At 37.4% G+C, this 15,996-nt stretch overlaps 1 protein-coding gene across 2 annotated transcripts in view; it reads left to right on the top strand.

The window, feature by feature from the left end:
- Cntn3 (contactin 3) overlaps positions 1-15,996 on the top strand; it is a 395,670-nt gene that overhangs the window by 215,001 nt on the left and 164,673 nt on the right. For both annotated transcript variants that reach the window (XM_052719452.1, XM_052719453.1), the window contains one exon: positions 1,102-1,197. In XM_052719452.1, the coding sequence (XP_052575412.1) occupies positions 1,102-1,197 (96 nt within the window). The remainder of the gene's footprint in view (positions 1-1,101; positions 1,198-15,996) is intronic.

Raw genomic sequence — 15,996 nt, 5'->3', positions numbered from 1 at the left:
CACATTTTATTAAATGCTTAAGAGCTAAGTGTGTGTGGGGGGTATGTGTGTGTGTTAATGTGTATGTGTGTAGTGCAATTTTTCATATATAGATGGTAAACTGTGTAATTCTCAAACATTTTTATTTGAAGTTAGAGAAACAGATCTTTCTTCCATTTACTGTGTAGACTTAATTAAGCATTGTATTTTCTAGTGAGTCAATGAGTTTATTGTGGTATTTGATTGGAACACAGATAAAGAATAACAATTTGTATAGACTTAGGCTATTTAAAAAAGGAAGTCGATAGTTCTTTTGCTCTGTGGTCAGTTAAGCTAGGAAGTCTAAATCTATATGTGTTATCTTGAGTTGTTATTGGAAGAAATTATGCTTTTACTAAAAAATTACTGCTAATAATAAAAATAGTATTTGCCATTGATTGATTTTTTAAAAACACATTATTGAATTCTTGAAAGTCATCCTTTGGGTTATTATAGAAATAACTAGTATTTTTTGCAGCTATAAATAAAAATAGGCATATTCATTTAATTTATTGCTGTGTTCTAAGTTCTACTTATGCACTTTCCACACAGCCCTTCATGACATTAATCAGACTGCTACCTGGAAACTATCTATTTTTAAGTTGTTCAATAAAGTGAAATAATTACAGGTAGAGAATAATGTTTATACATGATGCTTATGATCAGATATTATAAGGTAGGAGTTTGGGTGTGGATAGTCAGATAGTGGGGTTCACTGTCTTTAGGATGTAGTGAGTTACTGGGGTGGATCTGGCCATCAAATTTACCTGGCAGGATACTCCATTTATTTTCATTGAATCATATTATGTGGTTATTTTATTCTCAGGTACACTTTGCTATTTTGGAGGCCCCAGAACATTGCAATCCCGTTACAGCAACAAAGGATCAATGGACACATATTTGTATTGTATTTATACACCTGATTTCCAAGAAGGCTTCATAAAGACATCAAATCCTACCTTTCTTCCTGAATGTAAACATTCTCTTGGGGTTCCTTGGGAGAGATTTGAAATTTGTCTCCAAAGAAAGAGAACATGTTGTTTTTCATTCTGAAATGTTCTTCTTCTTTTCTTTTTTTATTAGATCTTGAAAATTTTAAGACCAGAATGAGAAGCACAGTATCAGTCCGTGAAGGTCAGGGGGTGGTCCTCCTCTGTGGACCCCCACCACACTCTGGTGGTGAGTACTATTTCATATTCTGCTTATCATATGCATGAGGTTCCAATGCAAGACATGCACTTCACACTCCAGGGTTGTTTCTGCAATTGACCCTAAGAAGCTGGATGACCAGCTTTAGGTACTCTTGGCTGAACTGGAACACAAGGGCCAACAAACTGTTGGCCAGACTCTGTGATTCTACTTCAAAACATCTTGATTTATTTCAGCTTTTAGTGGTAGCATATAGTGCTTTCTTTAGTATTAAAGCACATCCATGAAATAAATGTGTAAGTCTGGTTAGATTGTAGGTGAAGAAGAAAAGAAGTCTCTTCAAATCATACACATTAACCCTCAAGATATGTGTAGTATTAGTAAGCAAATAACATAAACAAAAGAATACCTTTGTCAATGCTTTATTATATAGGAAGATGGCCAGGGCCAGGTCATATTTAAATGTAGAAGATGCACTTTTCACCGATACAGATCTCCTCAGTGCTGAAACATAATCCCTATCCACTGTCCTGGCATATTGGTTTATATATTACTGTAGCATAGGCCCAAGCCAGCATTTATGTTCTGCCCAATTGCATAGCACCAAGATGCTTTATAACAGGAAACTAAGTATCTGTAGAACACATGAACATATTCCTGAAATGAAAGATTTTTCTAGATTCAGAAAATTTAAAATGCTTTTGACAAAAATCCACTGCTTTATTTCCCAAGATACAGTATTTAATGAATGTCCTAAGTACCAACCAGACAGGCACAGATACTTAGAGATTTTTCTAGGAAGAAACTCAGCTGTTTCGTCTGCATGGGGATGACTGAGGGACTTTAATTCTGTAAAGGGTGAGATCCAGGTCTCAGAGCACCTGAAGCTGTGAGTGCAGGGCTTAGCAGTGCAAGCAATGGAGGCATTTTCAGAGTGCTTATGGCCCCTGCTGGGGCCACTGAGGATTTCTCCTCTGAAATTCCCACAGTCTTCTCCAGACATACAATTGTTTTCTTCCTTCACTCCTTTGTATTATTTTTGCTTTTTTTTTTTATATTACTTCATTTCCTCTTCATTCTTTCTCTGTGGTTAAAATACTTAAAAGCATTAGTTTTGGTGAGTAAAGGAACTATCAAATCTGATTCACCTCTCATATTCCCTCTTATGGGACCTAATGAAGTAAACATGAAAAAGAAGTAATCATCATGGCAATAATGCTAGTTTTAATGGCTTCCATTATTGCATTTTCCTTGGATATTAAGCAGTGTGCTGGTAAAATGCTTTACAGGCATTATCTGCAAGTGAGAGTCTCTTGGTTATATAGATGATAAGGATGAATCTCAGTCTAAGGTAGAGTATAGGGGCTCATTCCTGGAAATGATGAGAGTGAAATCTTCACCAGAAATGACTCATGAGGCTTAAGGTAGGAAACAACCTTATCAGATATCCTTCCCATCCGACTTGTATTTGGGTTGCAAGATACGAGTTTTCAAATATTGATAAGAGGACAGATAGCCTATGAAGACTTTCAGAGCTGTAAGTAGTAAAATTTCCAGCATGACCATGGTGAAATGCTGTAATCTAGACCCTGTAGACATTTTCCAAAAGAAAATACACAGGGTGTTCTGTAAGAGCAGCCCAAGCCAAGGACTTCTGCAGTTTCAAAATTGGAGAATTGGAGGCAATGCACTGATCTATGGGTATAGCAATGTGTCATTAGGAGTTATTTTATCACTATATTCATTTGCCAAAATAATATCCCTTGAGCCAATGACCTATATAGTTTTCAAGTTCTTTGCATCATTAACAGCATAGTATATGGGTTTCATCTCACAAACTTGGACTTAAATCCAATTTTTTTAAAAAAGTGATTGGTTAGTCCCCTACCATTGGTGCCACTATTATATCAGTAGGCATAGATTTCAGGCAGGCTGTCATTATAGCTCACAGCTCAGTGTTCCTAGATGGATGAGATTGTTGATTAATTTTCTCCTCTAGTAGAACCTTCTAGTACTATTAGTGATAGCCAGTACAGGTGAAACTTCCAGTTCAGTACCAGCTATATTTCTCCATGTTCATTACTGTAAGTATGTGGTTTCTTCAGCAAAAGGGTCTTATCAGCAATAACCAATAACCAAGGATAATCAATAGCATCGGTGATAGCCTGTAGTTTGTGGGGGATATAAGGAGCCTCTTTGGGCAATGACTCGAAAAGATGTAACTCACTTCTGGTATTGTGGGATTTATTGGGTAGCATATGATTTCTAGTTGAGATATTTTTTCTTCCATTATATGGCAACTCCATTTAAATTACACACACACACACACACACACACACACACACACACACACACACACACACACACACACACACACACACACAATGAACCTTGTACAGTAGTAAATTTCATGTAGATATTAAAAATCCCTTAGTTATCCCACTCCACACTCTATCCTCTACTCTGGCCTCCCATCTCCTAACTGTTTTAATTATCCTCTTCTGAATTTCCCCATTATCCCTTAAAAATAATAGGCAACAGAGTTAATGGTTTTGTTATAATTTCCATGCCTGTTATTTTCATCTAGAAGTCAGCACTAAGTAATGTTTTATGGGCAGACACCTTCTCTGAGTTGACTCAAAGGCTGGGTTTGGTTTAGGCATCCTCTAATACATTGCATCTGAGACTGACACTTTAATTGGAAATTAATTAACCCTAGTCTTGACATAATGCAGGTTCTGATCCAATGAGTCTGCATGTTGTGTTTCTAAGAGGCTTTTCTGAGAAGATTCCATAGCTAGTCCATGGACCACTCAGCAGCATGACTTTAACTGTCTCTTGCATTTTGCAAAGTCCCTGATGCTTTACCTGTTTGTCTCATTCTGCCCTTCAGCCTTCATACCTAGCTCTTTTTCTTAGCTTCCACTAGAATGCATTTAGCTCATTTGAACAAAATATTATGTCTCCATTGAGAATAGCCCACCATCCACCTCACATTCAAGCCTGAAGCATTGTCCTTAAGGTACTCTTCTCCCTGATTTATTTCATTGTTTTGTGGTCTTCCAGGTCTCTAACCGATTTGTATATTTTTATTGTCTCATAAAACTCTTGTCTAAGTCCTAAGGATGAAGTTATATAGCTAGCCTTTTAATGATGATCACAGAGTCCAAGAAATAAAAGGGACCATGATTTTAATCCATGACTCTTGATCCCAAATGTGTAATATGAAAGCAAACATGGTCTCTAACAGAGATTTGGTTTATGTCTCATAATCAATAGAAAATGACTAAAGAGTTAAATTCTATGACACATGTGGGAATGTATGCAAGTCATCAGTAGTTTGGTGTTTTACTCCACAAAATCTGTGAATGTCTCAAATCTCCATTAACATGTCTTCTTCAGTGGGTCACGATAAGATGGAAATAGAAAGGCATGAAGAAACACTGAATTATATGTATAATGTATCCTTTCATCATAGATGGATGTCATATACTCCAAAAGACCCTTGTCATACCCATAGTACTGTCTCTCCTCATCTTGCAGTGAACCCTTGAGGAGTCAGAAATTCATAACTACACAGATATTGCTCATTTGGTAATTTTTAGGTTATAGATTTCAACCAAATGCCAAAGTCTTTTGTTTGTTTGCAATTGCTCTTGGCTTGGATCTTCCTAATGTCAGCATTCTGATCAGAGAGAACTATAGCTCTGCTATTTATTGACAGTTAATAATTACTCTTCTCTCTTTCTTTGCCATTGTTCTTTCCTTTGTACCATTTCTCCTAATATTATTGGCTGCAGTCAAGCTGTATTGAAACTTGTTGTTTGGGCTTGAGATGTAGGTCGGGGGTAGACTCCTTGTTAGCATCCAGAAGAGCCTAACGGGGCCTGAATTTTTTTTCTTGTGTTCATGAGGTAAATTACTAACTTTTTGGTTTATTTGAATACATCAATAGTTTTCTATCTAAGTAGAATGGGGAGATGAACTAACAAAGCTAAAGTTAAGAATCCAGTATGTGCCGGGGGGTGGTGGCGCACGCCTTTAATCCCAACACTCGGGAGGCAGAGGCAGGCGGATCTCTGTGAGTTTGAGGCCAGCCTGGTCTACAAAATGAGTTCCAGGAAAGGTGCAAAACTACACAGAGAAACCCTGTCTCGAAAAACCTAAAAAAAAAAAAAAAAAAAAAAAAAAAAAAAAAAAAAAAAAAAAAAAAAAAAAAAATCCAGTATGTTTTCCATACTGCTACCAGAGTTGCCTTGATTGAGAACAGTCATCCATTTATCTAATGCCATTAAAGGAAATTTTCCCCATGGTTGGACGAAATTGCAAATTGATCCTGGGTCTCCATACATACATTGATCAGAGGAATTGTTGTCATATGAGAAAATTCTTAATCTTTCCTTTATTCTTTCATGCCTTCTGTCATTTTCAGTTTGTTGCCTTTCTGCAGAACAATCCAGAATCTCTCTGAAAATAGAGGAAGTAATGCTTTAAGTTACATGGAGAATAGCAAGATGACAAACCAGAAATAAGACACTCAACATAGATTTCCTATAGAGTAATTATTAATCTACTTTCCAATAGTGTGAAATACTGATAATTAATGCAATTTCCATGTAGATGCTAGCCTTCATAAAATCATTAGGAACTCAAATGCATGAGAAAAATCACCCTATTACAAATATGGTTACAAGACTGGTGTCTAGGCATCTCCTGCTAAAAATACTAATTAGACAGAAATTCATAGGTTAATCAAGTTATTCCATGCATGTATTTTAATCAAGAGTTGGTTTTGTCCAATGATGGCAGGTAAAATTTATTGTATATGGATAAAAGACTCAACGCCTCTCCTAGTGTTTCATAAGCAAACTGGTCTCTGCTGTACCTTGCCATGTCTGTACTACATGCAGGCATTTGAACATTCCGTTCTTTAGAATGCCATCCACTTGGAATCCTGTGTTACACAGCCTTTGGGATGTGAAAGGGGGGTGTGAGGTGTCAAGCAGCAGGTAGTAGAGGCTGAAGCAACTTTGTGCTAAAAATTGCTGTGTAAAGTGTTGGTGTGACCAAGGCGAGAACTGAAGCTGCACAACCAGATGGTGTGGGATTTACACCCTGTAGAGCTACATCTTCATGATTTTGTTTCTCCCAAAATGAACAGGCCAAAATGTAAAAGTTATCTCAGGTAGCATAGATGGCACCAAGTAGAAATTTTCATCTCATTGTGAATTTGTTGAGTTGGTGGAGACATTAGCAAGACAGAAAGACCCATCATCTAGTGTGAAAAGGTACATGATTCTTAACCATTAATGTCCCAGAATAATTTTATTTGGAATTATAGCTTCCCCTTGTTTTGTGAACTCAGTTTTCTTAAACTACATTTCACTATTTATAACGCAGTCACACCTGAAACAGGAGCTCTGTTTAAATGTTAGTGTCCAAAGCCTTTCTGAAAGTCATCATAGTTTTCCCATAAGCAAGATGTAGACTTGATTCACATCAAAACAGTTGTCTTCTATTTCCATCAAAGCAGAAACCAAGGCAGAATGCCCAGTAGCTACATCATAGTGTTACTATCCTCATCAAAACTGAAACCAGAATTAAGAAGTTGATAAGTGTTAGGTTGTTAAGGTTTTGTCATCTAAGCTACAGAATTTTGCCTTGAATCTATTGCTTCTTGCTAAGTGGTAGGTAAACATATCAAGGTGAAGAGATAGAGAATCTACTTGTAGACTGAATGGATAATATATCACAATTATATAAACATTTTTTAAAAATTTTCTGTCACCAGGTGCCAGTGGCACATGCCTTTAATTCTAGCACTCGGGAGGCAGAGCCAGGTGGATCTCTGTGAGTTTGAGGCCAGCCTGGTCTACAGAGTGAGATCCAGAACAGGCACCAAAACAACACAGAGAAACTCTGTGAAAAAACAAAACAAAACAAAACAAATTTCTGTCAATGCTGATGTTACCATTAACATTATTAAGAGTCAAAAATCCTAACTTAGCCGGGCGGTGGTGGCGCACGCCTTTAATCCCAGCACTCGGGAGGCAGAGGCAGGTGGATCTTTGTGAGTTCGAGGCCAGCCTGGTCTCCAAAGCGAGTTCCAGGAAAGGCGCAAAGCTACACAGAGAAACCCTGTCTCGAAAAACCAAAAAAAAAAAAAAAAAAAAAAAAAAAAATCCTAACTTATCCATGACATCCACACAAGTATATTCTGAATTAGTTAACATATGAGCCTCAGCTGAAATCATAGGGATTACTGTAGAGCTTTTCATCTCTAAGTAGAAATAGTTGGTAGGATTAATAGATCCAGTTGCTGCACATTCATTTTATAGTTGGTTATGGAATCTTGTGTTACTATAAATTGCTTAACTGTAGAAACTATGAATTAAAAGTATTAATTGAGTTAGCCAACCTTCCTTTTATCCATCTTTCCTTCCCTCCTTCCATCTATTTATCTATTACTCGATCCATTAATCCATTTTGTTTGCATTGCTTTACAGATATATCCAACAATTAACTGGGTATGTGCACTGCATTATACATCTCAGAAAATTTTTACTGTTGCATCTGAAAATACTTGATATTAAGTAGAGGAAAACCTATAAGCTCTCTGCAATAAACTTTATTGGGATATATTCAACTCAGTCGTTACTGAGCCCTATCCAGAGCCAGCCCCCAAGTGTAATTTAGCGGGCTCACTTTGCAAAATATTGCAAGTTCATTATGAGTTTCCATATTCGCAGGATGTTGGGTCACCTGAGAGTACAAAGGTCCTCCAGCTTGTAACTAAGTAGCCCTGGAATGACAGTAACAGTGCTGATATTCAAGGTGATATTGCATCTATTTAAAGAGATGAGTGGTGCTATTTTTTAACATTGGCAAGCTGAGGCTCAAGGTGGTTATACAATTTACACAAAGCTACACAGCAAGAAATTTCAGCTTCAAATGTAGAACTAATACTTTTTAAAATTGAAAATATGAGAAATTTTCTTATACACATATAAATTACAACTTCTGAGTGTTTTGATGAAGTTGTTTATCTCAAATTGCATTATTTTTACATTTTTCAAATACTTTTGATGGATGTCTGGGTCAAATTAAAATATTTTTAAACACTATCTTACACACACACACACACATACACAAAAGGTATAGAGAAGCCATAAACTAGGGTGGTGCTAGACCATTGGAGTTCTAAATCTCACATTTGGAGTATGTTCTAATCTGAAATTTGGAGCAAGTTTCCTAAATTCTGTGTCCCTTTCTTTTGAGCAGGTAAATCATAATCCATCCTTAGATGATCATTGTGAGGATTTAAGAAGGCAACACACATGAATTGTTTGTTTCCATCTTATTTACACATGTGCCAACATACCACAGTCCTAATATATTTACCATATGGCAAAGCATGAAATTAAAACTGTTTTATGTGAATCCTTGAAGAAGATTACTTATTTTGTCTCTACTACACCAGGAAGTTTTGCTACCTGAAAATTTTGTCCCCAGATTTGGACAACGTCATTCCATGTTTCTCTCTTATTTGAGTTTTCTTGCTTTTGTTTGTTTGTTTTTATGGCAGATTCTTACTATGTATTCCAAAGTGACAACAAATTTGTCATCCTTTTTCCTTAGCCTTCCTAGCCCTAGGATTGAGACACGTACCAAAATGCCCCTCCAAGACTTGCTTTTTAGAATAAAAACTATGCCTAGATAGACAGGAACGAGGATGCCTTGAGATGTCCACCCTGTCCTAACATCAGTGCTAAGCCAGACTCCCTTGCCCTCTTAAGCAGAGCCCACAGCTAATATTTTCCATCTGGCTTCACGTGAAGGAGTATCTCTGTCACAAGCTGGGCAAATTAGATGCTTTATCAAGATAATTTGGTAGTTTGACTGGAAAGCATTCAATTTCGAACCTGGGAAGGTAGAATAGTTCCTGTATATCTTCCACATTAGGCATCAGGGAATGCTGATGCCCAGGAGTGAGACATACAACCCTGTAGAGACAGATAAACGACCTGTGGAAAAAAATTAAGGACTGAGGAACTGGAATATTTTGCAGTGTACACCCACACATTGCATTCCCACCCTTTGTTGTGGTAGGTAGTGTTTGTGTGCGTGTGCATGCATATGTGTGTTTCTGTTAACAAAATGAATTGTAAGGAGAATAGGAAATTTAATACAAGAAATGCAGAAACATCAGTCCCACATTTTGAGAACTCCCCTAGCATCCTTCTTTAATTATTGTTATAAAGATATCAGAGATAATCGTTGAAAGGGTCATGAGAGGCAATCCGAAGTAACTGTGGATTTATTGATTCCTCCATACACTCTCTATTTTTGTCAATGTGAGAATCTCTTATATTTTTATTGTAAACCTAGCCTTTAGCAGCTGAGCCATCTCTCCATCCCAATATCCTCAGATTTCAGATATGCCACTGACCTGACCATTCCTCATACATCTTCTACATATAGCAAGACTCCAGACTTCCCCTCACACTACAACTTCAGATCCTTTTAATGTCCAATAAAGGATGATGAGAAAGGAGGAATTTGTTTTCTCCCTCTCCAGAGGCAGCTGAGTTCTTCTTGCGATCCTTTTTGCCACCCACAGGCAAGAGTCTGACTAAGCATGAAACCCATCAACAATACACAGGGAAAATTAGGAGTTTGAATCCACCAATCAAGAAATAGTTCTTCAATATAGTTTATTTTTTTTGGTGTCTTTTTTTTAATTTTAATTTATTTTGCAATACAATTCAGTTCTACATATCATACACGGATTCCCTTGTTCTCCCCCTCCCATCCCCCTCACCTTCCCCCCAACCCCCCCCCCCATTCCCATCTACTCCAGGGCAAAGCCTTCTCCACAGCCACAGACTGAGGTCAACCTGGTAGACTCAGTCCAGGTAGGTCTAGTCCCCTCCTCCCAGGCCGAGCCAAACAATCCTGCATAGGCCCCAGGTTTCAAACAGCCAACTCATGCAATGAGCACAAGATCTGGTTCCACTGCCTGGATGCCTCCCAAACAGATCAAGCCAATCAATTGTCTATATAGTTTATTTTAAAGCTTGGGTTTCTGACTTATGCCTATAAAAGGTTGTGAATTTAGTGTCTCTCATGTACAATAAAGCTTTGTTTCTTAACATTGCACCCCAGAATTGAGGAGAAACAATGCTACCACTATATCAAAGCTAAGAATTACATTTTATATTAGAAGAGATAAAATAATGGTTACTTTGTAATTATATAAATGTTTTATTTACTTTAATTAAGCTCTGTCTCTCTCTCTCTCTCTCTCTCTCTCTCTCTCTCTCTCTCTCTCTCTCTCTCTGTGTGTGTGTGTGTGTGTGTGTGTGTGTGTGTGTGTGTGTGTGTGACATTCTTGTTATAGCACATGTGTAGAGATGAGACTACAACTTTTGGGTGTTGATTCTTTTCATCTACCACATGTGTCTTAGGGATCAAACTCCCCTTGATGATCGAAGTCAGATTGTCAATCAAATTCTGGTTATCAGCCTTGGTGCCAGGCAACTTTACCCACTGAATCATTTTGTTGGCTTGATCTTTGTGTTTTAATCAAGTCTAGAGAATGTGTGTGAATAAAGAAACCTAAAAATGCAGTAGCTTAACTTGAAGAGCAGTACATGTCACTCAGATCCATCCAGATCAAGTGCTTCCGACCTTACCTGCCCTTCATGCATTTATACCCTTCCACCTAGACAGATTGCTTGAAGATGAAGAAACAGGGAAAAGGAGAGAGGAGTGAGACTCTTAAATAGGCCTGGCTTGAACTTCATCTATGTGCCAGCACGATCGATATAGTTCCTTAACTAGGACCTAAGGAGTTGAGGATATTGACTAAGTTTCTTGGTGTTCTCTGCCTAAGAGGAAGTGGAACTGAATTGCTACAACGATCCAGCTTCTGCTGCTTTTAAGTAGACAATCCTTGCATAATTAAGTGCCTTGGGGGCTTGTGGACACACAGCTCCTAACCTGTGTGTGTTAAGTGCAATGTTCTGTGACTTTGAGCAGGTGCCTCCTAAAGCTGTTCAGAAGACATGCTAAAAATATGTACTATAGGCCTAGTCCCCAGCTCAGACCCCAGGGTACAATGTCTTTTCTAGAAATCTGCATTATTCACTCATGACTTGGGGGAATTTTGATCCAGATAGTCTTGAAGCCACACTAGCCATACTTTGTCTTCAGGCCACATGATTTTAAAGTTTTTGAGAAAGTACAAGAGGAGAAATGTTTTAGTGAGTGAATTTGAGTAGTCATTTTGAACTGAAATAGCAAAGTAGACTACTTTGTACAGAGAATTGATGTTCATTTATTTATAACCCAGGCAATTGACAGTCAGCAGAATGCTTTCTTCACTAACCTCAGCTGAATTGGAGACCCAGGTTGCAGATATACTGAGTGATGTACCTGAGAGTTCCCTGGCATGTGTCCACCTGCCCAGGAGTGGAGTAGCAGATAGATAACCAGTCATGAACTACATCTGTGTGTGCTCACAGAAACTCAGCTCATTTCCCAGCAGTTGAATAAGTTTGCCTAGCTCTGGACCTTATAGGCACCACATTGCAGGGAATAGTTTGGATTTGTATCCTGTTGTATCTGTGTTTGTTGTACCTAAAGGGGTGGAGTCTGCCTAGAATAAAAACCAGAAGAATCTTGTAGGGATGGAGTTTCAAAACTTATGTGCATCTATTTTAGACCTTGCTTTTATTTAAAAATGCCTTTTTTGTTATTAAAATTTGAAATGATATTGGGTTTTAAAGATAAATCATGAAGTGATTCATGTTTTAATGAAGATTTCCATATTTTGTTTCTAAGACTATTCATAAGTTCATAATGATCACCATCCTTTTGGGGTTTAGCCAAGTAACATAAATGAATGGCATACTTTATTATCATTTTAACTTATTTATTTATTTCCCTTTTAAAAAACAGATAAGGTCTCAGATATATCAGGTTGGCCTTGAACTTGATATGTAGTTGAGGATGGTTTTAAAAAATTGATTTTTTTCATACAATATATTCTGGTAACCAATGACTTTGAACTTCTCAGGTCCCTGCCACTACTTCTGAGTGCTAGGATTTAAAGTGTACACCACTATATTAGGCTTATGCCATGCTAAGTATTAAACCTTAGAGTTTGTGCATGCTAGGCAAGCATTCTAACAACTGAACCACATTGCCAAAGTTATTTGCATTTATCAAACATAGGAAATGTAGTGATTTTGAGTTAAGTTTTTTGTCATGTGTATATCTCCTTATCTGTTTTTAATTGGTAACATGGTTTTCTGCTAATGCACTCTTAAGTTCATTGGAGACACGGAGACATTTTGCATACTTCACACAGAGATAGCTATAGATAGGAAATTTTCTCTGTTATCCATTAGCATCTGGTCATAACGCAGCAACAAGTGATTCCAAGGTCTCACTGTCTTAGGAAAACAAAGGTTGTTTCCTTTTGTGTCACCCGAGTCTGAGAGTCATCTGCTGTTCAACTCCTTGTGACTTGTCCTGGCTTCATTTCTTGTGCTGGGATAAAATACCTTGAAAAAGCAACATCAAAGAAAAATAATTTATTTAGTGTCTTAAAACCCCAGACAACAGTCTACCATTGCAGGGAAGTCAAGGCAATAGACACTTGAAGCAGCTAGCACTCACATCTCTGCAGAATAGGAAGAATGAATATACGCATGCCCACTACTCCACTCTTAAACAGTCCAGGCCCTTATGCAGGGAATAGTGCCACCCACAGTGGGCTAAGTGTTTCCATATCAATTAACATAACAAGCAAAATCCCTCATAGACAGGCCTGCTGGTGAACCTGATCTCATTGAGACTCCCTTCCAGGTGATTCTACACTGTTTCAAGTTGACAATTAAAATTAACTAGACCGTAACTTCTTGTTGTTATTTTGGTAAAGATTGATTCTTACTTGGAACATGTCATTTTAACAATGGAAGAGAAACTTTCTTTAAAAGGCTTCTTGTCTTCAACAACAGTCTAAGCATTATTCTGGTGCCTGTTTCTCTTTTTGGAATAACTCTTTTCCAGGTGATGACCAAAGGAGCCCCGATTACCCTGTCAGAAAGATGAATAGCAAGTACTTAATTCTCCATAATAGTAAACCTAAGCCTAGAATTTCCTCCAATATCCCAAGATTAGACAGACTTTTATACAGTAAATGGTTTATTATTTTGTTACACAACCAGGAAGAGAACAGAAAAATAACATATAATGTAAAACATCATCCATCTTGGACCTGGAGGAGCTTTGGTCAACAAAAATTGCTCCATCCGAGGAGAGCCTGTGTTACTCTTCTCCAGTTGATTATTGTCATGAAGAAAGTACATTCTGGACCTGGAGAGATGGCTCAGGGATTAAGAATACTTGTTTTTTTTCTGCCGAAAACCCAATTTCAGTTCCCAGCACCCATGTAACAGCTCCCAAACCATAAAAACTCCAGTTCTAGACATTCTGATGCCATCTTCTGACTCCTGTGAGAATTGTACATATATGCATGCAAATAAGAAAAGTAAATAATGAAAACTATATTCTTAAAATTTTCTAGAAAAGTCAGAAGCCATTTGTTGGTCAGTTTGTCAAAACTGTTCTCAAAAATTGGGTCAAACAAAGCATGATTTAAAGGTACCTCTAGCCTGTACACTGCAGTTAGAAGTCATTCTTTTAAGAATATTTAATTAGTTCTAACAAAAAAAAATCTCATTCACTAAATGTTATTAAAGAACACAGTCTCAGAGACATCTAAGTTTATGGTTTATAGTCTTGAAAATATACTTCTATTAAATTTGGAAGTACATAAATTAATTCCCAACAAGGCTAATTAAAGTAGCTCATTATAGGATCCTGGAGGCCTGCAGTACTAGACAAGAGCATCTCAACCCTTCTGGAGTTTTCCATATTTGTTTTACATACTTCTCAGAACTAATTAAGCATCTCCCCTTCTAGCATAATTTACATCATTACTTTCCTTTAGCAAATGTTTTATGTCCCCAAAGTGAGGCTAAATCAGTCAGCTAAATACAACAAAGTTGTGGGAAAGTAAAGACTGGGGACTTATTAGGCATAAACACTGGTTCTATAATGTTTGCATTTGATTTTATCTGGAGAAAGATGAGTTGGAAAGTTAAATGACATATTAAAGTCAAGTTCATATATATATATATATATATATATATATATATATATATATATATATATATATATATATATGCTGTTCCTCTTAGGACAAACAATATTCAAGCGGCAATGCATTTATTATAGCTGTGAACAAATGGCTTGCTTTGTCGTGTAGAAATTTTATGTAAGTCTAGAAAGTTTTTAATTTTTCCGTCACTCAGGATTGTAACCAGCTCCTTGGCAGGCTGGTTCAAGAAGATTGTGAGGGGGGAGACAGCTCAGGATCCATGGTGGAGCTCAAGATTATCCTGGTCATCTTCATTAGCCACCAAATGAAACTAAAAACTGAAAAGAAGTCTGAGAATATAGATCTGTCTGTGGGAGAGAGAACGCCTACCATGCTAGAGGCTTTGGTTCAATCCCCAGCACTAAAAAGTTTTTCTCACACAGGAGAGAGAGAGAGAGAGAGAGAGAGAGAGAGAGAGAGAGAGAGAGAGAGAGAGAGAGAGACAGAGACAGAGACAGAGACAGAAACAGAGACACAGATATAGACACAGAGACAGAGGAACAGAGAGATAGAGAGACACAAAGACAGAGGGAGACAGAGACACAGAGAGATAGAGAGACACAGAGACAGAAAATGAGAAAGACAGAGAGATACAGAGAGAGCTCTTGTTTTATTTCTAGAATACTCGAAATCTCTAGTACCATCACAGTGACTGCAGATATTGTCCCTTTTGAGACTCACACCTGTGAGTTTATAAAATTCCCTTTGAATTTCTTTTTTCACAGCTTTTCATGTATCCTAGGCAACAGCAATACCACCCATCATTTTACCACCAATTATAACATTGCTCTGCACATCCTCTGCAGCAGGATTCTGGCCAGTGGGTTGGTGTATTAAGTCTAGGCAGTAAAGGTGCAAAGTCTGTGCTCTACAGACCCTGTTTTCTCTAATGCTTTTACAGTCTCATCAGCCTGTGCTATCCAAAGAGACCAACCACTTGGGTCCGAGTCAGCAGCAATCTTCACAGTGTGTTCTTGTTAATAGTGTGAGGGTTAATAGAAAAATATGAACACATTTTTCCTCTAAAACCTGTTCTAAAAATGCTGGAGAAAACACCTTTTATTTCTCAGAGTTTTTTCTTGGATAAGGTTGGATTCCTTTATCTAAAGAGAGAAATATAGATGTGGCCATTCTCCAGAGAGAAGACAGCCTTTGTTCAGGAAGTGTTGCAGGACAGAGGTGCTTAGAACTCCAGACAGGAAATGGCTACCTAGATGGAAGATAGACTATAGCATTCAAAATACACTAAAAGACATTAGTAGTACAATGTTGTGCCACGGTCCTCTAACTTTTATACCTAACTAACTTTTTTATAATGTTTTAAAACTAGCTAACAAACCTCTAATTTTTATAACTGACTTCCTCTTCAAGTATTTTAAATATCGTACTTCCATATGAGTTTTATTTAAAGATGCAATTCTGAACTGAGGAAATATAAATGAAAATTAAACATAAAGGAAGAATAAAAAGGAAGGAGGGAAGGAAGAAAGGAAGACAGAGGGAGAGAGGAGGCAAGAAGGTTCTTTTTTTTTTATTTCATCTAAGGATAAGTCCTCTATCTTTCTGAATTTGTTCAGAATGAGCATAGCTATAGATGT

Source organism: Peromyscus californicus, unplaced genomic scaffold (assembly GCF_007827085.1).
Source record: "Peromyscus californicus insignis strain IS unplaced genomic scaffold, ASM782708v3 Scaffold_6__1_contigs__length_162567912, whole genome shotgun sequence".
NCBI classification, from domain to species: Eukaryota; Metazoa; Chordata; class Mammalia; order Rodentia; family Cricetidae; genus Peromyscus; species Peromyscus californicus.
Note: the sequence above shows the minus strand (reverse complement) of the source record. Positions and strands in the feature narration are given on the sequence as shown.